Genomic DNA, 25131 nt, shown 5'->3' on the forward strand with positions numbered 1-25131 from the left:
TCCCTTTCTTCTCCCTCCTTCCCTCCCTACCTCTCCTCCCACAATCAGATTATACAGACTGCCTTATTCCTAAACCACTCTCTCATCCCAGCATCTTCTCATAGGACAGGCCAAGATTTGGGAGTGCATTCTTAGGCCTCTGTCATCTTTTCTGGACTGTTACTTCTCTGCCCTCAAAGTCTCTGGTGATCTTAGTTGGGGTGGAGAGGGCTCATGGAAGGCTGGGGTCCTAGAATCACAGACCAAGAGTAAGAAGGAGCCCAGCAGTTATCCAGACCAGCCCAGAATCCAGCCTCATTCCCTCTCTCCTGCTCTGCCCTACTGATCTGATTCAGTCTTGGTGATCTTTCCAGGACGGTTTGGTATGAACTGCAAGCAAGAGATTGGCCTTTCCAGACCCAAGCTGCAGAAGCCCTGATCTGGCAAATTGGAAGCGGGGAAGGCGTCAAGCATGTGCTGGCGAGCATCAACTTGGGGAAGGAAGTTAGTGTAAGTGACTGCCAGTCCCTACGATGATCACCTTGCAGGGATGGTGAAAGCAGGAGCCGGGGCAGGAGCAGGGCGGGGGCTGCTGAGCAGGGTTCTGAACCTGTAGTCCATGAACTTTTTAATGGACGATGACATTTCAGTAGAATTTGTTTCCTTTGCAGTTCTCATCATGTATTTTATGCGTTTAAAAAACATGATTCTGGAAAGGGGTTCATAGCTAATGTTAACATGTAATTTTCTAAGATAATATGTGACCTACAGGGATTTTCATTTCTCTCCTTGGTCTTTAAAGGCCCATTAAGGCCCCCTCTCCAGGAATATTTCCCCTTTACCATCTCTACCTTCCTGCCAAACTAGCCTACTTATAGTTCTGCAAACATGATGGTCCATCTCCAGCCTGTGGACCTTTGCCCATTCCCCATGCAGTCCCTCCTCAACACTGCCACTAAAAATCCTTCACTTCCTCCATGCCCCCTCCTACAGGAAGCCTTTCCCAATCCCTCCAGATGTTAGCATTTCCTCACTGCCTAAATTACTCTGTATTCTTTATCTGCCTGAGACTCCCTTTATCCCTCCTCCTAAGCTCCTTGACAGCTTGGATAGGGATAATTTCTTTCCCTTTCCCCCACTTGTGCCCAGCATAAGAGTTCTCACATAGTAAGCACCTGACAAACACTTGGGGAATGAACTAATGGCCTGTCACACTGCAGGAGATCCTGTCTGCTTGCTGGGCCTTTGACCTGCAGGAGAGACCCAGCTTTCCTCTCCTAATGGAAATGATGGAAAAACTACCCAAACTGAACCGGCGCCTCTCTCATCCAGGTCACTTCTGGAAATCAGCTGAGTAAGTATCCCCTGAAGCCGTGTGCAAGCCTTGAGGGCCTCTACCCACATTGCCATGCCCACACATCCTTCTCCTGTACTCTCTGCTCACAAGTTCCAAAGACCCAAACAAGCCTGTGCAGGCTGCCCTTGACCCCCTGCTGAAGGGAGGGCCAGTGAGGAAGCGGGGATCTCTTCAGTGGCCAGGGGTCTTTGGGGAAGGAGAATGGGCATGGTGCTCTCCCATGGTAGCTTCCAATCTTCTCCTACAGGAGGGAAAGGGGGGGTGGGACAGAGGGGGTCAGGTTGGGACCCACAGCATGGCTACTGGGGCTGAAACCATTCCTTCCACAAAGATGTTGGCTTTTGAGAATTTTAAAGGTCAGTGAGAAATGAGGAAGCATCCTTTATACCTCCTCCACTCCCCCTACCCAAAAAGTTATCTTTATACACAAATAGGATTTTTCAAAAATGAGTTTGCCTGCACAGTAACTGCCTTTGTCAAGGCCCACATGAGCCTCTGGGTTCATTTAAAGCAGGGTCACATTTTTCCCAGTTTCCCCTCAAGGTGATCCTGTGAGAGGTATAGAGCAGGTGCTGATCTTTCCGTCTGACAGGTGAAGAATTCTGTCACATATATGTGCACACACACATGTACACACACGTACACACACATGCACACATACGCACACACACACACACACACACACACACTCAAAATATCTAAACTCCCTAGATTAGGCGCGTATGAATTGACCAAAAACATAAGCACTTACTTCCCCCTCAATTTCATGATTCCCCATTTCAGCCCACATGCTTAGAATATATTGTTTCCAAATTCATCCATCTCAAAAAGCTATCTGGTGTGATTGGTTCAAATGTAGACTTGTCAGATTTCCATTTGTCAAAGATATATTGGCATTCCTAGGATGAGAACGCTCATGGACAATATGGCGGCTCCCAGTGAAGTGTGGTCATACCCAGACCTTGAGCTGCATTTGTGCAGTGCTCCCACGGGATCCATCCACATTCAGCTTGGAAAAGGAGGGAGTCAAACCTCCAACTTTGAACCTAGCTGGAGCGAAGCTTAGTCTGGCTTCATGAAGTGTTAATTGTAAGACTTTAGATTTAGAAGTGGAAGGGAACTTGGTTGGGGAAGGGATCATCTAGTCCAACCCCTTCATATTATAGATGAGAAAGGCAACATGGTAAGAATGGATAGCTAAGCCAGACCTATGCTCAAGTCCTGCCCCTTACATCTTCTGGCTGTGTGACCGTGGGCAAGTCACTTAACCTGTAGGTCGGAGACATCATTTGGGAAAGGTTGAACAAAATATCTAAAAACTAAAATACAGCATAGATAATATCAATTTGTGATTTTCTAAGTCAATATGTATCCTGCAGGGTTCACTTTTATTTGGATTTGATATCACTGGTACTGGTGGGGGGAGAGAGAGAAAGAGAGAGGGAGAGAGAGCTCTTGAAGCTACAGAAAAGTTTTTGCTCATCTGGGAGTTTCTTATACCAGTACACTCACAGATCCAGTCCTTATTCCTACGTTTCAGACTCTTACATTAATCCCTTAGGATACAAGGACCAAAGTGAATGGACCCTGCTCTCAAGGAGAGTAAATTCTTTTAGGTTGATACCAGTGGGACTAGAAAGGTTTCTTATCCACAGTCACACAGCTTGTCAGTGACAAAACTGAGATTTGACTCTGACTCCAAATTCAGTACTCTTTTTATTAAGTACCTTTTGTTTTCCAATTCAACAAAGATTAGGCACCTTACTCAATAGAAGACATCTGGGTGATGCCAAGGATACAGAGATGAAAAGTAAACCCTTTGTGCCATCAAGGTGGAGACAATCTGTCTGATCTCCTTGAGGCCTGGCTTGAATGAAAGGAACGAGTGAAAAAAATATTTCATCATCTTTCAACAGATGATTAATTGAGAGTCAGAAGGGACTGGTTTATTTAAAAATATCACAACTAGAAGATCTCTACTTTTAAAAGCATTTTTAACTCTTCACCTTGAAAGTAGAAGCAGTTAGAGTACAGTAGAGATTATCCATCCTCTATTGGTGTAAGGAATTCCACTAATACAGATTGGCAACACCCCTTGACTGAGATACTGTTGGGTTAAAAGGGTCTTGCAGACTAAAATGGCTCTGAGACCTTGAGCATCTGATTTGTTCTCTTGGGCCTCAGTTTCCTTTTCTGTAAAATGAGGAGATTGCACCAGGTTGCCTCCAGGTTCCTTCCAACTCAAGATCTAATCTCCTATGTCTCCTTAGCTTCCTTCCACTTCTAATATTCTGGTATTCTGGGTTGTAACAATGCAGTTCCATTAAAAAGACACCTGAAACTCAAATTTTTAAAAAATAATGATTGGTAAAAATTCTTTTACATGTAATTGGGAAATAATTAATGAAACATATAAAAATAGCTTAAAATGATTGTCATTTAAAAAAAAAAAAACAAAAGAAGAGATCTGAAAGGGGACCCCAATGCCAATATATCTGTTTCTGGTTGAACACCAGCACCTTTCTATTCATGATTCCTGCTTTCCCAGCTTCTAACTCTCATTTTTCTCTTCTCTTTTCCATTGGTATCTGTCCTGGGGTGTATTTCTCCTCAAACCTGGCCTGCCACATCTCCTTTTTCTCTACCACTCCATTTCCTCTCATGTCTTCCTTCACCTTGTTCTCATCTCAACCCTCCGTCCTGCTGGCTTCTGACTGTCCTGGATGGCATTCCACACCTCTCCAAACGTCAATATGGCGGCACGGCTCGGCCCCAGGCGCTGGCGGAATCGCTACTCCAAAGGGCGCTACTACCACCCAGAATTTAAGGGAACCTTCCGCCCCCTCTTGGAGGAATAATGTGTGTCCTATCAGATCTCCCCTCTGTGCTGACATGCCCATCATATATCTTGTACCCTTTCTTCCCTCTCCCCACCTTCTCCTCTAGTTCCTCACTGATGTTTTCCTTTTCAGCTCCATGCAACAAAGTGTTCTTGGTTTTTTTTTAAGTTGAACTGGCAAGTTAGGGGATTGATGCTTTCTTAATGTCTCGATGAAATATCTAGTCCCTCAAATAAAAAAAGCAGTTATGTGAGAGGTTGGCCTAAGCCACTTCCACATTCTGCTGGTCTTCCATTGACTGAGACCCCCAAAGTTGGAGATCCTTAGAATATCCTCCCTCCCCAACATGTAGAAATTAATTATCATTTCATTGACTAAGGGCATTGTAGAGTAATTGACAGAGGGCCAGCCTCAGAATCAGGAAGACCTGGGTAGAAGTCCTGAATCTGACACTTACTGGGGAGAACATTGAGTTAATATATGTAAAGTCCTCTGCAGACCTGGAAATAGTATCTAAATGGTTGTGATTTTGGTTTTGTGACTCTGGGCAAGTCACTTAAACTCTCAGTACTCCAGGTATATTAAATTACTGAGAAGTTGCTGATTTCTATCGGTAAAGGGATTTTCCACAATGGGAATTCCCCAAGACAATGAAATCACAGGCCTGGGCAGGAAATATTTCTGCTTTCCAATTTTCTCTCCTATCTTTCCATTCTGAGTAGAAGACTTTAGGGAGACCAAAGGAAAGGTAACAGAAAATGTTCCCTACTTTCAGGTCCCCTTGGGACGATTTGTTGGTGCGGTCCCTTTGCCCAGTCTGACCCGAGACTTCATGACATCCTATAGGGTACAGCTGACCACTGAAAGACAGCCCCCTTGTGTGTGGCACAAGACACCCCAGAAAGGGTGCTGGTTGGATTTTTGTGCCTCACATGTAAAATGGCTCCCCTAACCCTCAGCACCTCTCCCCTTCAGCTTTGGCAGTGGTTGGAAGCATCTCCATTATTGCGTCATCCTTAAAGTTCCCCTCTGGTTTAAAGATGGTCCTTTTCTCTGGGCCCTGGTTTTCTTTCTGCCTTTGTGGGAGCACTGCACCTCTCTGTCTATGGAAGACCATCTCTACCTGGACTGGTTTCCCTTTCACCTCCGAATTCTTTTGTCTAATAATCCCCTGCTCTATCTAAATACACTGGGCTTTGTCTCTCCTCTTGACTTTGACCTCATCCATTAAGCTTTTTGGGGGTAGGGAAGGTATTGACAATGACAAATTTCCTTTTGGGGTGATTGCTTAATCGGATTCTTTTGGATTTTGGAAACCTTACCTAGTTACATCCCTTCTCCAAAAATGAAGGACAAATCCTAAAAGTGCAGGTGCCATGTTCTTCCATTTTCAATCAATCAATAAGTATTAAAAAAACAACAGCAGCACGAACAAGCATGTATTAAACACCTGTTGTACGCCAGACACACACACACAAATAAAACCCAAAATATAGTCTCTGTCCTCAAGGATCTTACAATCTAAGCACATGCCAAACATTGGAGATACAAGTTCAAAGACTGTTGTTTGAAATATATGAGCCACAGCCTGGAGGGGGCTTGGATATCTTGACTATAACAGAGAATTTTACCATCATGATACTTTTGTTTTGAACAGGATTTGACCTGTAATTATCCCAGAGCATTTCATAGTCAGTCCCAGGATTGACCCAGAAACTCTGTCTAAATCCCCAACTTTATCCTAATGTATTTTATGTCACTAAGTACAGAAGCCTTAACTAGAGTGGAGCACCTGGGGTTCTGACCCAGAGTGCCAAAATTTAGAAGGTGCCAGTAGCACTTGTGAAATGGTTTAGTTGAGTAACCCAAGTGGGCTCCTTCCTGTCTGTGCCCTGTCCCTCCCCTAAATTTATGATCCCAGGTTAACTGTGGATACAACTACATGATTAATAGCTAGCATTTTTCTAGCACTTTAAGATTTGTGAAGCATCTCATATAGGTTCTCTCATTTGCTCCTCCAAACAAACTTAGTAGGTCAGTGCTATTATTATCCCCCTTTTACAGAAGGGTAAACTGAGATTGATAAAGGTAAAGTGACGTGCCAAAGGTCACAGAGCTGCTAAGCATAGGAGGCAGGATTTGAACTCAAGGCTTTTTGACTCAAAAGTCCGGTCTTCTATCCACTACACCACCTAGCTACATCAGTGAACTGAGATGCCTTTCACTTTTTTGATATTAGTCAATAAACGCTTATTAAGTGCCTTCTATGTACCAGGTACTATGTTAACTCTAGGGATACATGAAAGACTTGTTCTCAGGGAACTTATAATCTAATGAGAGATGCAACAAAGAACTGTGTTCAGACAAGCTATATGCAGGGTAAATAGGAACTAGTTAAGAAAGGAAAGGCACTAAAATGAAGAATGATTGGGAAAGGCTTCCAGCAGATGTGACCAGATGATAAATTACATCCAGTCTCGGTGCATTGAATAAGTAGGAAAATAAGGAGGTTGCTACCATAGCCAACCCGCCAGGTCCTTTGCTTTGGTGCCAACCACCCCAAAACACGTCCCAGGTCAAGCAACAGAAAAGAGGCTTCCAAATCAGCTCTTTGAGACAAATTCAGTTGTGGGGGAGAACTTTAAAGAGAAACCTGTGACCATGGGCCACACAAAGTCCCACAGGAAGAAAATCCCTGAAACTCTATGAAGCTGTTCCTAGGGAGAAACCAAGGTGGGGCAGGGCCACACAGGAAGCCCTCTGAAGATGCGAAGCTCTCCTGTTTCACCTGTGCAAGGAAAGCATAAGCGCTATCAGCACCCTCTTTTTTTTAGTGTCCTAGGACAAAGTGCAGGTTACAAAGCCCAGGTTACAAAGCCCTAGTTACACCTCTGCCTTTGCTTTGAGTTTTAATGTCAGTGGCATAATGAATTTGGAAATAAGACTGGGGAATTCAGCATTTCTGATCCTTTCTCATCACCTAAGCCAGACGATAAGGGTCTGAGCTTGAACTGGGGCAGACCTAACATTCACATTCCCACCGTACCCTGGGAAGCCTAAATGAACCAGCGAAGGAGTTCACCGCTATACTGTGTAGGAGTCCCAAAATCTTAAAATTGGAAGGGACCTTAGCATTCTGTAGACCCCCGATTTTAGCAGACCATTAAACAGATGGTTCTCCAAGAAATACATTGCCCCACACTGCCTCAGGTCATTTCCCTTAAGGAAGACTCAATTTACCAAAACATTTCTCCTCTCTTTCTTTGACTCCCAACATCTGCCTTTATGTTCTGTTTGGGAGATTAACTATCATAGACAAAATTCTTCCCATCCAGAAACAGTAGGAACCAAGCCAGTCTGGCCTGCGTCTCCTGCCGTGATGCTCCTGTCATGGGAAAAGACAAAGACATATGTTGTTATTTGTTGGTTTTGTTTAAAATGGGCTGGGTTGTGGGATTGTTTTTTTTAATTTTGGGTTTTTTAAAATACAAGTACCTAGGTCAGAATTTCATGGGAATAGGACTGGCTATTCAAAGACAGTCAACAAGTATTTATTAAGTGCCTACGGGTATGCTAGGCACAGTGCCAAGTTCTGGAGAAACACCTGGGGCCCCTGCCCTCAAGGGCTCACTATCTAATGAGGGAAACAACGTGCAGACAACTCTGTATGTACTAGACATCTCCATTGTCCATAGGGCCATTGAATATCAAAGATGTGGGGCCAGTAGGGACCTCAGAGAGCAACTGTGTCCAGCCCTCCCCTTGTTTTGTACATGAGCATATTGTGATGAAGAGAGCTTCAGTGATTCTAGGTAGTAGGCATCAGAGGCAGCATTTGAAGCCAAGGCCTCCAACTTCCAATCTAGCATTCTCCTATACCTGTTGAATCCCTCCAGGATTCTGGGTGTTGGAGTAAGTTTGCTTTTGTGGTTAAAGGTGTGCCAAACACTGGCAGGGGCAGGCGGGGGAGGGATCCATAGGTGGCCATGGAGGCAGACAGGGATGAGCATTTGCCTGGTGCAGGGCTCCCCATTCAGGGCCAGATGGTGGCAGTGGGGGGAGGAAGCCCAACCAGTTGGTCTTCACCCAGTTGTATTGTCCTCTGATAGCTTGGTACTGAGGGTATGAGCCTTGGCTTTGGAGTCAGATGTCGTGGGATCAAATCCAGCCTCTGACGTTGACCTTAGGCAAGTCATTCCTTCCTCAGTTTCCTTGTCTATAAAATGTGGGAGTCAACTCACAAGATGACCCATTCCAGCTCTAGACTTAGGGCTCTATGAACCCATGACATTTGCCAGGTCCCTGTCAACAGAGCAGCTGTCCTTCCTCTCCATCTGTCACTGCCTAAGTCCCAGTGACCATTGCTCCCATATCTCCTGTGTTTCTCCTTGTCAAAATCCATTTGTTTACAACATCCCGCATACCTGAGGCAGGCAGCTCAGGTGGCTTCCCCACTGTATAGATGAGGAAGCTGGGGCTTAGATAGCCCCACAACTAGTAAGTAACGCCAGCAGCAAAAATCTCCTGTAGTATTTCAAGGTTTCCAGACTGCTTCACATGCATTTGATCTTTCCCACAGTCCTGGGAGGAAAGTGCTGTTAATTTCCCCACTTTACAAATGAGAAAATGGGCTCAGAGAGGATGAGAGACTAGCCCAGGGCTGCATAGCTAATTAACATCCTGATGCCAGCTCTGCTACTGTACCCATTACCCAATTAGCTTTTTTAATTTAATTTTTAATCATAAGTCAGTGCTTTAAGTAGTGTTGTGGGAAAAAGCACTGGATTTGGAGTCAGAGATGTGGGCTTCCAAGCCTCTCTCTCCCACATGGTGAATTTAAAGGAGCCATTTCCTCTTGGTGCCTGGAAGTCCTTTCAAAGCTTAGATCTCAGGATCCTTTGACCTCCTGCATCAGGGCTAACATGCCTTGTAAGCTAATCATGGGGTTCAGACATGGTCTTAAAGGGCATCATTTAGCCTGTTTACTCCCCAAATCTGGTTAAGAAAAAACTGCCCACAAAGTGGACTATGATTTTTAAAATCTACTTCAATTATGGGTCAACATTAAAAAGTTTTGTTTCAGGGTCTGGTGGTTAGCTTGATTGAGTTTCCTTACTCTCTGTTCAGAGAATATTTGGATTTTCTCTTTTTTTGGCTATCTTCCAATTGTGTAGAAACAATACTATCTGCTTTCAGTTTAATTCAACAAACATTTATGAAATGCTTACTCTATGCCAGGTGCTAAGAATACAGAGACAAAAACAAACTTGGCCACAAGGAGGTAACATTCCTTTGGGGAAAAGAACCTATACAGTAGGCAGGTCACAGGCATGTCCTTCCCCCACCACCCCAATCATCCTTCCCAGGGGCTCAGGCAGATCCCAAGCTAACATTTCTCTAACGCTCGCTTCCACTGTTTTTCACCGACAGCTAACTCTCCAATGGTGTGTGTGTGTCTGTCTGTCTGTGTATATTTGCTGTTTTTGTCCGTCTGTTTCCTTTTCTAGGTTGTAGCACCTGCGCTGCCTTGCATGTCTCCTCGGCTTTTTTCCCTCTCTCCTAATCGACTTCTCAACTCCAAACAGTTGCCTCTACTGACTAAAATGCAAACCCGGATTCTTTGCATTAACCAGGGGGATGTAACCTCTGCCTCGCCGAAATCTTTCTCCGAAAGTATTTTTTATATAAAAAAAATTCCTTCTCATTTTGTTACTGTTTTTTGTTGTTGTTTTTGTTGGGTTTTTTGGCTTGTATAACACATGACTTTTTGGGAAATTCACTAACTGTTGGATATGGCTGCCTTTGTTTATTCCTTGCCAGAACTCTTTGATCAGCTTTGAACACTCTGTCCTGGATGTTACCTCTGTGTTTGGGACAGTCCTTTCCCCCATTCTCATCTTATCAAGGCAGAGAGCTGGAGCCCATGTAGTAGGGGTGAGGCCATCTATCCCAGTGAGTCACCCTACAAGCAGTACCATAAACCTGAAGCTGTATTAAGAGCCTATAAGGAAATCCAGAAAAGGTGTCGAGCCCTTCCACCTAGGTGATGTAGTGGGGAAAATGCATGATTTAATCAGAGAGTTCAAATTCCATCTCTGCCACCGATTGCCACAAAGCACATAACCCATCTGGGCCTCTAAGGTTTCCTTAAATCCGAGGCTCTTAAACTCCTTTGTGTCTTGGACCCCTTGGGCAACGCTCTGGTGAAGCCTGTGGACCTCTTCTCAGAGTCATGTTTTTAAGTACTTAAAATAAAATACATAGGATTACAAAGAAAATCAGTGCTATTGAAATGCAGAAATCAGAATTTTTAAAAGAACAAGTTCACAGACTCCAGCCTTAAATCCATGGTCCTAGCATCAGGAGGACCCCAGCCTGGAATGTCCATGGAAGAAAATTTCCTGTAGCTGCTGCTTCTGTTCCCTACTATCACAGCAAAGTTGGATGGGTTGATGTCACAAGGGCTACCTTTAAATTTGTCTTGCAAGCATGGAATCATCTCACATCCCCAGGGGCTTTTCCCAGTACTGTCGGACCCACAGCTAAAATAACCCCTTTTTAATACAGTAAAACTAGAGAGCGTATTTTGTAGTGGCAAAGAATATTGGTCCGAGGTCCTGTGTTCTATTCCTTTTTCAATTCCTGACTACCTATGTGACCTTGAGGAAGTCACTTGCTTCTCTGAGCCTTGGTTACCTCATCTGTAAAAATGAAAGATGTAGGAGAAATGAAGTTGGAGATCTCTTCTGACCTCAAATTTATTGTGTGTAACTCTAGCACAGGCTCAGGATTATCCTGTGAATTAGGACCACCAGAATTCTCTGATGGGAGGCAGGCATCTTACTCATGAGATTCAGTTAAAAAAAACCAAACCAGTATTTTTTTTCCCTCATAAGTTGTCTCGATGCCTTTTGTTTTTACATCTGAATCTTATTTCCTCACTTCCTCTTTACCTTGCAAAGTCAGCCTTCTGTTATAACAGAAAAACAGATGATTAAGCAAAGCCAGCTCACAGTGACTGTGTCTACGACATTCTGTGTCCATTGCCCCCCCCCACCTCTCCAACAAATGAAGGTGGTCTCAAGCATTAATTTCATGACTTCAAAATGGACCCTTGTTTTCAGTCTACTTTACTGACTCTCCATTCAAACAGTCAGGGCTCCTTTAAGATTTGCGAGTCACTATGCAGATATCTTATCTGTGGCTACTACTCACCTCGGTCTATGACTAAAGGTCCTGAGGCTGAGAGAGGTTTAAGTGACTCACCCAGGGCTGCACACAGTAAATCACCAAGCTGGGACTTGAACTCAGGTTTTCCTGACTCCTGGGCTTCCCCTGCTTTTCAGAGGGGGAGCCTGCCTTAGGATTACTTTTTTCATGAGTCTCAGTCCTTCACTCTACCTCCTTCTCACCCTGCCCCCAAACCTGAGATGTTTTCTGGTCCTTCAAGACCAATGGCCATGAAAGCAAAATGGTAGTTTGCCTCTCTTACCTTTCAAGGGAAAGTGGTAGAAGGGTGCCCTGGCCTTGTAACTGGTGGGATCCTTTTGGTCAGTGCCTGGCTCAGAGACACCCCCTAACCCTCACCTGTTTAGAAGGCTTAGGGATTCCAGGGGAAAGCCACAAGGGGCTAAAACATGTATTTCTTTTCCTTTTTCAGCATTAACAGTAGCAAAGTTGTCTCCCGGTTTGAAAGGTTTTGTATGGGCATCCCGGAGTCCAGTAATCCAAAGATTTAGCCTGGTGTGCAATGTTTTTCACTGCTGTTGATTTTTATTTCACTTTTTGTTTTGTGGGTTTATTGTTCTCCTCCCTTATTCTCTGTGTTCTCCCCGCAAAAAAAGAACTCAACTCTGTAAAACGTCAGCCACCTTAGAATCATCCCAGCACACCCAGCCAACCTACCAGCTGTTTGCACACACATACATTTGTCTCCTGAATGTAGAGCTGCACATAGTGTGTGTGTATGTATGTGTGTATAGACACACATGCACACATACAGATATATGTATGTACACACATAACATGCATAATGTGAACATGTGTGTATATACTTATATACATGCATATATATGGATTCTATATATATATGTGTGTGTGTATGTATAAAATCCAGACAGACATAAAGTTTACATGTAATTTCTCTGTTGAATGAACATGTTTTTGGTTTTTTTAAGTAGTTAATAATAAAGGTGACCCAAGTGTCTACAGCATGGATGTTTGCTTGGCCTGAATGGTGGTGTTGGGATAAAAGGATCCTTTCCTTAGAAAAGTGAATCCTAGAAATCCATCAGACTCCCCAAGCTGGGATAGAGGTCAGGAGGGGCTCTCTCTTGAAGGTAGTCAGGAGTGGGACCTAGCAAACCAATATTGGTTTCTTAGAAGGAGAGGGAGGGGATATCTTCTTCCTCCCACCCCTTTCCCTGCTCCCTCCACCTTGGACGTCTTCACGCAGTTTGCTGGATGATCATTTGTCAGGTACGTTATAGAGGGGACCCCTTTTTTATGGTTTGGTGAACTAGATGACTCTTGGGTTCCCTTCTGGCTTGGACATTCTGGGATTCCAATTTGGCCTTTATTGCTCTGACCCCAAAACTTACCACTTACTGCCTTCCTTGAGACACATGGGGCAGCATAATACAATGGAAAATATGATATCTGATACCAGAGAACCTAGGTTTGAATCCAGCCTCTAATGTCTCCTGTGTGACCTTGGGCAAATAATTTTTTTCTAAGCCTCAGTTTCCTTACCAATGAAATGAGATGATCAGATGACCTCTGAGTTCCTTCCACATCCTGGTCTGTGGTGTGAATCCTGTTTTTGATACTAGCCATGTGAAATGTGGACAGGCCGTTTCCTCTCCCTCAGACTCAGGTTCCCCATCTGTCAAATATGGACGTTTCACTCTTTGTAACCCTATGAGGTCCCTTCCAGCTCAAACCCTGTGATTCTTTGTTCTACTGGCTAAAATGTAAGAAGTAGTTCCCCAGTCAGGGAACCACCTGAGTGGCCCCAAACTGGGTTTTTCCCACACGCTTTCCAGGAGCGCCACCCTGAAGTGCAAGAGCTGTGAGGAAGCAGGTTGCAGAACCATCTGCTGCTGCTGCTTCCACAGTGGGTGTCCATAGTGGTTTCCTGGGAGCTTTTAAGAAGACGTAGAGTGAAATGGAGCTGGTCTAGGGGAGATGGGGGAGAACTGGAGTGAGCATCAGAGACACTGGGCCCAGATGAGGCCAGAGGTAAATGGTGGAGATGAGGGATGAGACAAGAGAGAGACACCAAGAGCACTAAATTCCCATGTGTCCCTTCTTGTCCCCCAACCCAGCTCACTGATACTGCCTCAGTAACCACTTTTAGCCCTTCCAAGTTGTCCCATGCTCCTCTTTAATCAATTACTAGTATTTGTTAAGCATTACTATGTTTCAGGCACTAGGGATACGTGCACAATACAAAGAATGAAATAATCCCTACTCATGGAGAGTATATGTTCTAATGGGGAGACAGGTACCTCTGGGCAGGGTCTCTTTTTTACTTATTCAACAAGCATTTATTAATCACTTACTTTGTGACTATCACTATCGAGTTAGAAAACCCTGGAGACAGAAAAAGCCAAACAACTCCCTACCTTCAAGTGGCTTAGATTTCAGCTGTATCCTGCTTGGGAAAGGCCCAGTTTAGATGAAAGCTGTCAATCCCACAGTCCTAAACTGGTCATTACCACAGGTGTCTTTCCACTGAGAATGGCTAAGGGGAGAGAGTCCTTTCATTCGGTGTGAGAAGCCCCCTGGTGTAGGCAGTTGAAGCTGCCCTACAGAGGAGGTGTTTCAGAGTATCTCAGAGGAGAGGGGAAGAGAGGCCTCTGAAATCTACCCACAAACTCCTAAAGGATTCAGGAACCCCTGACCTAATCCCACACTATTCTGATGAGGCATTCTTAGGTGAATGACTTGCCCAAGGTCACTCAAGTAGTATTTGAGGTGAGCTTTGAATCCCAGAACTTATGTGGGTTTGGACTCAATTACTGGGTTCATAGTGTAGACGCAGCCAACACTTGTAATTTGCCCCCATTACTCCCCAAATAGAAAATGGAAGGCAGATCCAGTAGAGATAAAAAAAGAAAGATTTGGCTAGAAAAGGCCTGGCCCAATCTTTCAGCCCAGCCCAAATGAGCTTAGCTAGGACCAATTTCTCAAATAGTGCCTTCTTTTATTGCTACTGAAAGGGCCTTGGGAACTTTGTAAGGCAGAGGTCAAACGCTCCCCATCCTCATTCTAGTTCCCACAGCAGTTAAACTTTTGGGGACTAGGGAGAGGGAGATGATAACTCCTCACGCCCATCCCTCCTCCCATATTCATCTTCACCACTTGCCTGTAAGGCCAGGTACTCGCTGTCTTTAATCTAAATTTCCTCGTCAAGTCCTAAGGTCTACCCCAACCCCTACTCTAAAGGAGGTACAAACACTTTGAAACTATTCTTCATAAATGTTTTCATTAGTGGCATGCCATCAACCATCACCACTCCTTCCAAGCAGGGGATTCACACTATTCCAGGACCTGTGAAGGTTCTAAGAGCTCCCATTTATCTGCTAAAGGAGGTAACTGCTCTGGAAATGGGGGAGGAGATGCTTCCTTTGTAAGCACCACCTTGCAGGTCACTGAGCCTGGGGATTTCTCTTGAGGACAGACCACAAGACTCTTAGGTCTTGCTGATCCTGTCCTCTCCCCTCTGCCCCGTCTCCACCCACCTTGGCAAAAAGGAGGTTTCTTTCTGACCATTTTGCATTATTCCATATTTTTATATCTACATCCTACAATGTCAGAGTCAAAAAGAGACCTCAGAAGCCATCGAGTCAAGGCAAAGCACAGGAAGGGGAAAGGATTACTGATAAGTTAATGGGTCCTGTAAGTGGGTCTCCCTGTTCAGTGCTCACTAGAGGTGGAAGGCAGAGCTGCAAATTTCTGTTGCATTTAGATAGATGGGTCCTTGTGTGTTTATGTGTGTGTACATGTGTGTGCAATTCCTTTGAGATTATCCAGGCTAGGCCCCTCCCCACTTTCCCTGTTTAAGGAATAGGAGTTTTCCCCCAGACCCTTAGGGTGCTATTTTCTTTCTCCAACCTGACTACATTCACAGGCCACTCCTTGGTTTTCTACCCTTCAAGTATCCTCTGCCCCAGAGGCTGCCTCCCGTGGACAAGATAGAGCAAAGAAAGGCACTTAAAATAGACTGAAAGAAGACAGATTAGAGACCCTATGATATTCTGGAGAACAAGGTCTGAAGTCAGATCTGGGTTCAAATCCTAACCATTTGTTTTAAGTCCCTCTTTAAAGGATTATAGTCAACTAGCATTTATTAGGCACCCATGGGCTAAGTGCTGGGAGGTACTAAGAACAATATTGTAGCCCATACTGCATATGTGACCCTGAGTAAGTCACCACCACTTTCCCCCCACCCCCCAGGTAATTCTCTGAGAGCAGGTATCATTCTGTGTGGTAGGAGGAATTTCTACACTGGGAGTTCCCCATGCCAATGAATTCAGTCTATCTAAAAGAAAAAAAATGGGACAAAGTGCACATTTCATAATGTGTGTGTAGGAGGGGAAAGGGGGGGAACGTAGGAGCCTAAGTCAAGGTCAGGGTCTGGTGACTGGGTTCAAGATACAGAACAGACACCCTCAGGATTACCTCACAAGTGGGTGAGATGGATCTCCCAGCATGAATGTAAGAACTGTATTGCTTTGGCAGGCAAGAGCCCTTAGGTACTGAGTGATTCCATTCCTTTGTCAGAGGAGTTAACTCCTTTTCTAATTCATTTGTTTTTTATTTGGTAAAAGAAGGAGCTTAACTACCCTCTCCTTTCCCTGCCTGTGGTTTGTTTTTTTGTTTTTTTTTTTGGAGGGGGTGGGAGGGTGGCATAGTAATGGACAGGATGGTTCTGTTTTTAAAGGTGAGGAAATCACCTTAAATATTTGACCTCCAGTTGGCTTTTTTGTTCATCTTTCGAGGTGACTGAAATGCAAAGTAGCTGAATTGCTTGCATGTGTCTGTTTCCCCTAGTTTTGTCTAAGAAATAGATTGGAAAGATAATGGATAATGTGAATTATTGACAAGTGTCCAAGGAGAAAATTCTCAAGTCCTTCATGGGCTGAAAAGACCCCTGATTTGACCCCTGTTTGGGAACTGGTCCTTACCCACTTTTTTTAAGTAAAGCCCAAATCCAAACTTTGCTTAAGATGAGGAACAGACCTTAAGGCCTTAGAAATCACTTGCTAATTCTAGGCAAGGCCTCCCAGTCCCAGGGAAGTCCTGTCTCCTGACAGTCCCTTCACCATCTCTCCTGAGGCTGGCTGGCATTTTCTCTTTTGTACTTCCAACTTGCCAGCATGAATGTCCAGCTTGGTGTTTTGAATTCTAGTAGGTTCTAGTTTCCATTAAGGATGGCAATAGTAGACTGGATTTCTCAATGGCCATTCCTTAAATATGCATGAGGCAGTGGAGTCCTTCTTTGGCATTTCTGATGTTTCTGATGATATTTAAAGATCTGCTTAGCGCTGTCGGCCTGTATTTTTGTTTTGGGTTCTTGCTACTTTTTATGGACACATAAATGTGAAACTGATGTAGCAGAGGGAGGTGGGCTGGTATGATACTGCTATATCCTCTGAGATTATACACCTTTGTGTACACAAAATCTCATAGGGTTAACAAAATGAACTTTTTTTCTTTTTGAATGTGATGTAAAATTTGTACAGCAAAAATTTTTATATTTTCTATCAACTGAGTTTGTCTTCCACAGATGCTATTAATTTAATTAAAATGGTTAGTGTTATTAACAAGTGTGTTATATTCGTCATATGTTACTGGCAGGAGTACCCTCAGTGCCAATGGAATTCTGATTATTTGGAGAGTTCTTCAGTGAATAAAATTGATGTGCTCTATTGAACCATGACCTTCCTGAGTCTGTGTCAGTTTTTGCTTTGTTGAAGCCAGGACTGTTTAATATCAACTATATGGCCTAAAGTGTGACTCTCACAGCATGGATAAGAGAATAAGGGAGAAGGCATATAAATAAGTTATCTGTCATGAACACTTGAACACATGAACACTTTGGGGCCAAGAGGAGACACAAAGGGAAAAAACTATGCTACAAAATGTTATCACCAAATCTATTAGGTACTTGTTGAAAAATAGAAAAGTTGATCAGTGGACTAGGTTAAGTACACAAAACCCTGAAGCAATTAAACTTCATGAGAAAGTGAATAAGAAACATAAGAACGTGTTCAATAAAACCAATCATACTCACTACTGAGATAAAGACTCCCTAATCAACAAACACTGATGGAAAAACTGGAAAGCAATCTAGCAGAAATTAACATGCCAGCATCTCACACCATATACCACAATAAGTTCCAAATCAATTCATAACCTAGATTTTAAAAGTTATATCATAAATAAGTTAAAAGAGAAGGGAAGAAGATGCCTCTCATTACTGTACAGGAGAAGAGCTCTTTTTTTATCCTTTTTAAAAATTAATTTATTTGTTTTCAGTTTTCTACAATCACTTCCATATATCCTAGATTTTTCCCCCTCCCTCCTCCACCTTAGCCCTCCCTCTCCCCCTTCACTCCCTCCCCGAGACAGCATGCAATCTTATATAGATTCCACACATACATTTTTTATTAAATACATTTTCACCTTAGTCATGTTGCAGAGAAGAATTAAAATGAAAGGGAGAAACCGTCAAAACAAAACACAAGAGAAAATGATCTGCTTCATTCTGTGATCCAATTCAATAGTTCTTTCTCTGGATGTGGAAGGCATTTTGCCTCAAGAGTCCATTGGGAATTTTTTAGGTCCTTGCATTGCTATGAAGGGCTAAGTCTACCAGAAAAATTCTTCACACACTGTGGTGGTTGCTATGTACAAAGTTCCAGGAGAAGAGTTCTTGACCTAACAAGGACTAGAGAAGATCGCAGAAGATAAAATGGAAAATTTTCCATAAAATTGAAAAGTTTTTGCACAAACAGCAATGCAACAAGACTTAGGAGGAAAAGTTAAGTGGGAACAAAAACTATGACAAATTTCTCTGATAAAGATCTGATAATGCAAAGATAATGTTATTTGTTTCAGTTGTGTCTGACTCTCTGTGACCGCATTTGGGGTTTACTTGGCAAAGATACTGGAGTGGTTTTCCATTTCCTTTGCCAGGTCATTAAGAAACAGATGAGGAAACTGAGAGAAACAGGGTTAAGTGACTTGGTTAGGGTCACACATCTAGAAGTGTCTCAGATTGGATTTAAACTTGGGAAGACAAGTCTGACTCCAGGCTTGGTGCTTTGTGTGCTGTGGTTCCACCTAGCTGCCCAGAAAAGTAGAGTAAACTGATACAAATGAATAATAATAAGAACCATTCCCCAATAGATAAATGGTCAAATAAAAGGAACCGAAAGTTCTGAAAAAAGAAAGCAAGGTATCAACAACCAAATAAAACAAATATGTTCCTAATCATTAATTTTATACTCATGATTAAGTAGATGAGAGGAAAGGGAACATGGTAGAGAGCTTTAGTGTAAAAATTAACGGAGACAGAAACAGAAGCAACGTCATCATCTGAGTATACTACAGATCACCGGACAGAAAAAGAAATTATTAAAAAGTTTAGGGAACATGCCACTGAAGCATGACATAGTGGACTGTTTCAATTTTTTTTTGCCCTGTATCCCTTAGTAAATACTGTTAAAAATACCTTCATATCCATGTAGGACAGTGGCTGAGAAATAATTGACATTTACAAATGGGTACTGGTTGATAGAGATAGGCAACTTCAGTTATCTGGATATCTGCTGGAGGTCTCTCTGGAGATTTAATTTCTTGAATTGCTTTAATTATAATTCCAACCTTTAGAAAAAGGCAGAAAAACCAACAAGTAAAAATTCTCTTCTGAACAAAATTCTCTTTGACAAAGAACTATTTGGTGAGATGGAAATTTTGGGAACCTTGGAATGAAGTGTTCATTTCAATGAAGAATTTGTAATAGAGAGTACGAAAAAAATTTAGAATAGTTACAAATATAACAGAGATTTTTGGAGAACAGATTTAAAGGTGTTCAGGTAAAGAAAAACTAGGATCCCATAGCCTAAAAATCTATGGGAGAGGCTAACTCAATGAACAGGAAACTGAAGAAAAAAATTTTAAAAAGACAAAGAGAAACAATTCCAGTGACAAGGGGAAAAATTCTAATGAGGCTGATTCTGACATATGGAAACTCATTGATCAACTTACATTTTTGAAAAGATGTATGGTGAGTTCTGCATCAAATAAGGGTTAGAGGTTATTACAAAAGATAAAGTAGATTATCTAGATTACATGAAACTGAAAAACTTTTGCAAAAACAAGATGAATGCAACCAGGATAAGAAAGGAAACTTTCAATGAGAATAAAAGTTGGCATATTTGCATCTTATGTCTCTGATAGGTGTCTGATATCCAAGAAATATAGGTAATTACCACAGATCTATAAGACCAAGAACCATCCACCAATGAATAAATGGTCAAGGGATATAAAACTCAGAAGATTTTATGAACTATTAATCACCATGTGCAAGGTTGTTTCAAAACACAAATAAAGAAAAATGCAAATCAAAACAACTCTGAGGTTTCAGCACATCCAGAAAATTGAGATAAAAAAAAAAAGACAGAAATAGTCAATGTTGGAGGGCTACAAAAAAGAGATACACAATAATACACTGTTGGTGGAGTTATAAATTGATCCAGCCATTTTAGAAATCAGTTTGGAATTATGAAAAAAAAAGTGTCTGAACCTAGGGACCCCAATACTTTCACCCAAGGAGGTGAAAAACAAAAGTCCCTTATAGAATAAAATAATACCAACAATTACTAATATAATATCTCTTAAAAGCATTATGTTATCCTCAACAATGCTATGAGGTAGATGTCATTACTATTCTCATTTTACAGATGAAGAAACTGAGATTCGGAGAGATTAAGTAACTTGTTCAGGATCACACAGCACTTTTTGTGGTAGTAAAGAGCTGGAAACACAATAGGTATCCATTGACTGGAGAATGGCTAGGCAATCTTTGGTTCATGAATGTAATGGAATATTACAACAACAAAATCAAGATTCTATTGTGGGGAAGGCACTAGCCATACAAAGACAATAATGAAAAAGGATCTGACCTCAAAGGAGTTTGCAGTCCACTTATATCCAGCATGTACACAGATAAGTAAATATAAAGTCATTTGAAGAGGGAAAAAGCTCTGGCAACTTGAGTGATCAGGGGAGGCTTCGGGGAAAAGATGACATTAATGCTGAACCAAGGATTCTAAGAAGCAGAGATGAAGAGGGAATGCATTCCAGGTTGGGGGAAGGCTTACACGAATGCATGTTTATGCATTAATTCTATAAATATTTTTTAAGCACCTACTACTACATACTTGGTACTGTGCTAAGTGCTGGGAATTCAAAAAGCAACAAAGGGCAATCAATCTCTGCCCTCAAGGAGCACTTGATCTAATGAGGAAGATGAAGGTGGAGTGTGGAGTTAACTTGGAATATAGATCATGTCAAGGGTAGTAAGTAATAGGGAGGAGTGTGAAATAAGGGTGCTACTAGATTGGGGAGGGCTGTATATGCCAAGATGAGGACTTTACATTTTGTTCTGGCATCATCAGGAAACTATTGAAGGATCGGTGACATCAGTGCTGAGCTTTAGAAAAGACGAAACTAGAAGCAACCAGACTGGTTAGCAGGCTATTATCATAGGGCAGGTAGGAAGTTATGAAAAACTCAACTAATGTGACTTTACCTTGGGTAAAATGTGTCCAAGAATCTCAGGGATCAGCGATACTTTCACAAAGCAAATTTAACATATTAGCCCGGGAACTTGGCAGGTTGATATAATAAAAGTCTTTAAAAAAAAAAAAGAAATAGCACTGAGTCCTCCTTTTTGGGGAATACCAAGGCTTTAACTTGAGGGAATTTTATAGTTGCACAGCTAATAATAGGAGAAGTTCCACCTGCCTTTTTTTTCATACCTTTATTCAGGAAAGGATGGATGGTGGGTACTTGGAGAAGTATGGAAGCAAGATGGCACCATGGATTTACTGATTTCAAATCTTGCCTCTGACACTGAATGCATAGGGTTTGAGAAATCACTTGGCCTGAGTGTTTTAACCTCTTCATCACTTAACCTCTCTTGGTCTCAGTTTGCTCATCTGTAAAATGACATGGTTGGTTTCAATGACTTTTAAGGTCTCTTCTAGTTCTAAATCCAGGATCCAATGACATATTCAAGCTGGGTTCCAGAAAAAGGTTCCACCTTTGCTTCCTGGGATAGGACTAGCTGACCCCTGACCACTCTTCTAGACTGTGGGACATCCTTCTAAGATAGATTTCTAAAGTGCACATGGGATTGAAAACAACATGGCATTTTTACATCAGACATTGCTCTAGGACTATTTCTGTAGAATTAGGTATACATATGTGGAGGGGAAAGGAAGAAGCATACATTTCCTATGTGCCAGGTACTGTGCTAAGCACATTAGAAATATTATCTCCTTTGATCCTCACAACAAGGCAGGTGCTATTATTATCATCATTTTATAGTTGAGAAAGCTAAGGCAGGCAGAGTTAAGTAACTTGCTTCATGGTCACACAGCTAGGAAAGTATATGAGGCAGGATTTGAACTCAAGCCTTCCTGACTCTAAGCCCAGTACTCTATTTGCTAAATCACCTAGCTGTCTCTAAGCAAACACATGCCAAACAGGGTGAACTGTATGCCATGGGAAATGGGGTCATCTCTGTTGACCTTGGTTACCAGGTTCATGGAAACAATCCTTCCCTTAGGACCTATCTTAATAGAAATACCATGAGGTGGAAAGAGTCATGGAACTAGAATCAGAGGATCTGGGTTGGAATCCTGGCTCTGCTCTTGGGCTTCAAATTTCTCCTCCAAAAAATGTGGTAAGATAGATCATCTTGATTACACAAAAATGTCACTAATCCCTGAGTTTTCTTGTACACAGTTTGCCAAAAGTAAAGTCACCCTAGTTCAGGTTTTCAGAACTTCCTACCTGCCCTATGATAATAGCCTGCTAACTGGTGTGGTTGTTTCTAGTTTCCCTTCTCCTAAAGCTCAGCACTGATAATGTCATGGATCTTTCAAAAGCTTCCTGTTGATTCTACAGCAAAATGTAAACTCCTCATCTTGGCATATACAGCCCTCCCCAATCTATTTTTTTCCTTTACTTTTTATTTATTTATTTAACTTTTAACATTCATTTTCACAAAATTTTGGGTTCCTAATTTTCTCCCCATTTGTCCTCTTCCCCCACTCCAAACCACCGAGCATTCTAATTGCCCCTATCACCAATCTGCCTTCTCTTCTATCATCCCCCCCTTCCCTTGTCCCCATCTTCTCTTTTCTCCTGTAGGGCCAGATAACTTTCTATACCCCATTACCTGTATTTCTTATTTCCTAGAAGCAAGAACAGTACTCAACAGTTGTTCCTAAAACTTTGAGTTCCAACTTCTCTTCATCCCTCCCTCCCCACCCATTCCCTTTGGGAAGGCAAGCAATTCAATATAGGCCATATCTGTGTAATTTTGCAAATGACTTCCATGATAGTTGTGTTGTGTAAGACTGACTATATTGCCTTCCATCCTATCCCGCCCCCCATTGCTTCTATTCTTTCTTTTGATCCTGTCCCTCCTCAAGAGTGTTGACTTCTAATTGCTCCCTCCGCCCATTGCCCTCCCTTCCATCATCCTCCCCAATGCTTATCCCCTTTTCCCCCACTTTCCTGTATTGTAAGATAGGTTTTCATACCAAAATGAGTGTGCATTTTATTCCTTCCTTTAGTGGAATGTGATGAGAGTAAACTTCATGTTTTTCTCTCACCTCCCCTCTTTATCCCTCCACTAATAAGTCTTCCTGGATCTATTTTCCAGGTCAGTTGTTTTTCCAATGAGATATTTCACATTATCTTCCATTTTTTCATTCTTTTGGTTTTGTTTTGTGATTTCTTGGTTTCTCATGAAGTCATTAGCCTCCATCTGTTCCATTCTAATTTTGAAAGAACTATTTTCTTCAGTGAGCTTTTGAATTTCCATTTGGCTAATTCTGCTTTTTAAAGCATTCTTCTCCTCACTGGCTTTTTGAACCTCTTTTGCCAATTGAGTTAGCCTATTTTTCAAGGTGTTATTTTCTTCAGCATTTTTTGGGTCTCCTTTAGCAAGATGTTGACCTGCTTTTCATGCTTTTCTTGCATCTCTCTCATTTCTCTTCCCAGTTTTTCCTCCACCTCTCTAACTTGATTTTCAAAATCCTTTTTGAGCTCTTCCATGGCCTGAGCCCATGGAATATTTCTTTTGGATGTTTGGGATACAGAAGCCTTGATTTCTACATCTTTCCCTGATGGTAAGCATTGTTCTTCCTCATCAGAAAGGAAGGGAGAACATATCTGTTCACTAAGAAAGTAACCTTCTATGGTCTTATTTTTTTTCCCTTTTCTGGGCATTTTCCCAGCCAGTGACTTGACTTCTGAGTGTCCTTTCCACACCCACCTTGCCTCCAGATCTGCCCAGCCAGCGCTTGGGGTCTGAGTTTCAAATGCTGCTTCCCAGCCTTAGGGCTTTGATGGAGCAGGGCTGCTATTCAGTGTGAGATTAAGTTCAGGTGCTCAGGTAGGGGCAAGGCCGCCACACCTCAGTTCCCTCAGGGGGTTTATGCAGAGACCTTCAACAATGGATCTGAGCTCCTGTCTGCTTTGGGAGCCCCTGTCTGCTGCTGCCTCCCAAGGGGGCCCGAGTCATGGGGACGCCCCGCTCCCCTCTCAGCGAGCCAAAAAGCCTCTCTCACTGACCTTTGCACCTGTGGGTGGAGGGACCTGTGGGGCCACTGGAGATTCTGTCCCTGAAGCCTGCTCAGATCTGCTCCACTCGGTGCCACGCGGCCAAGGAGGGCTGAGCCCTGCTCCAGGTCCAGTGCATGACGGACATTTCACATTGGTTTTTCAGGTATCTCTGGAACAGAAATCTCCTCCACTCCTTTGTTCTGTGGCTTCTGCTGCTCCAGAATTTGTTGGGAGTTCTTCTTTACTGGTGTTTTATGGGCTGTGGGTTGGGAGCTAGCATATGTGTATCTTTCTACTCCGCCATCTTGGCTCCTCCCCCTACAGCCCTCCCCAATCTAGTGCCACCTTCATTTCACATACGTTGTTGTCATTTACTCCCTTTGACATAATCTATATTCCAACCAAAGGGACAGAGCTATTAGCAGTTCCTTCCTAACTCCATACTCCACCTTCATCTTCCTCATACATCAGCTACTCCTTGAGGGCAGGGTTTGTCCATTTCTTCATTTTGTTTCCCCAGCACTTAGCACACAGTAGCCCTGCACATAGTAGGTGATTAATAAATATTTATTTTTAAAATGAAATTTCATTTTCTCCCAGTTACATGTCAAGAAATTTTTGGCACTCATTTTATTTTTTTATTATTAATTAATTTATTTTAAGTTTTCAGCATTTGTTTCCAAAAAATTTTGAGTTCCAAATTTTCTCCCCATCTCTCCCCTCCCCCCCCAAAATGCCATGCATTCTGATTACCCCTTCCACCAATGTGCCCTCCCTTCTAATGTCCCTCTGTTCCCTTATCCCCATCTTCTCTCTTGTCCTGTAGGGCAAGATAAATTTCTATACCCAGTTACCTGTTGTTGTTTTTTTTTATTTTCCAGTCATACACAAAAACAATTCTCAACATTTGTTTCCAAAACTTTGAGTTCCAACTTCTCTTCCTTCTTCTCTCTTCACCCATCCCCACTGAGAAAACAAACAATTCAATATAGGCTATATATGTGTAGTTTTCCATAAAAGTCATGTTGTGTAAGACTAACTATATTTCCATCCATCCTGTCCTGCCCCCCATTTCTTCTA

General features: G+C 42.5%; 1 protein-coding gene across 7 annotated transcripts in view; it reads left to right on the forward strand.

The window, feature by feature from the left end:
- Positions 1-12389, forward strand: part of KSR1 (kinase suppressor of ras 1) — a 215420-nt gene extending 203031 nt beyond the window's left edge. For 3 of the 7 annotated variants that reach the window (XM_072639735.1, XM_072639736.1, XM_072639738.1), the window contains 3 exons: positions 354-489; positions 1200-1333; positions 11837-12389. In XM_072639735.1, coding sequence (XP_072495836.1) covers positions 354-489; positions 1200-1333; positions 11837-11915 — 349 coding nt within the window. In that variant the 3' untranslated portion in view covers positions 11916-12389. Of the gene's footprint in view, positions 1-353; positions 490-1199; positions 1334-4112; positions 4304-9683; positions 9881-11836 lie in introns of those variants that run through there. The other 4 variants (XM_072639739.1, XM_072639737.1, XM_072639740.1 and 1 more) reach the window with 4 other exon arrangements.
- Positions 12390-25131: the final 12742 nt, after the last annotated feature.

This window comes from Notamacropus eugenii, chromosome 2, assembly GCF_028372415.1.
Source record: "Notamacropus eugenii isolate mMacEug1 chromosome 2, mMacEug1.pri_v2, whole genome shotgun sequence".
NCBI classification, from domain to species: Eukaryota; Metazoa; Chordata; class Mammalia; order Diprotodontia; family Macropodidae; genus Notamacropus; species Notamacropus eugenii.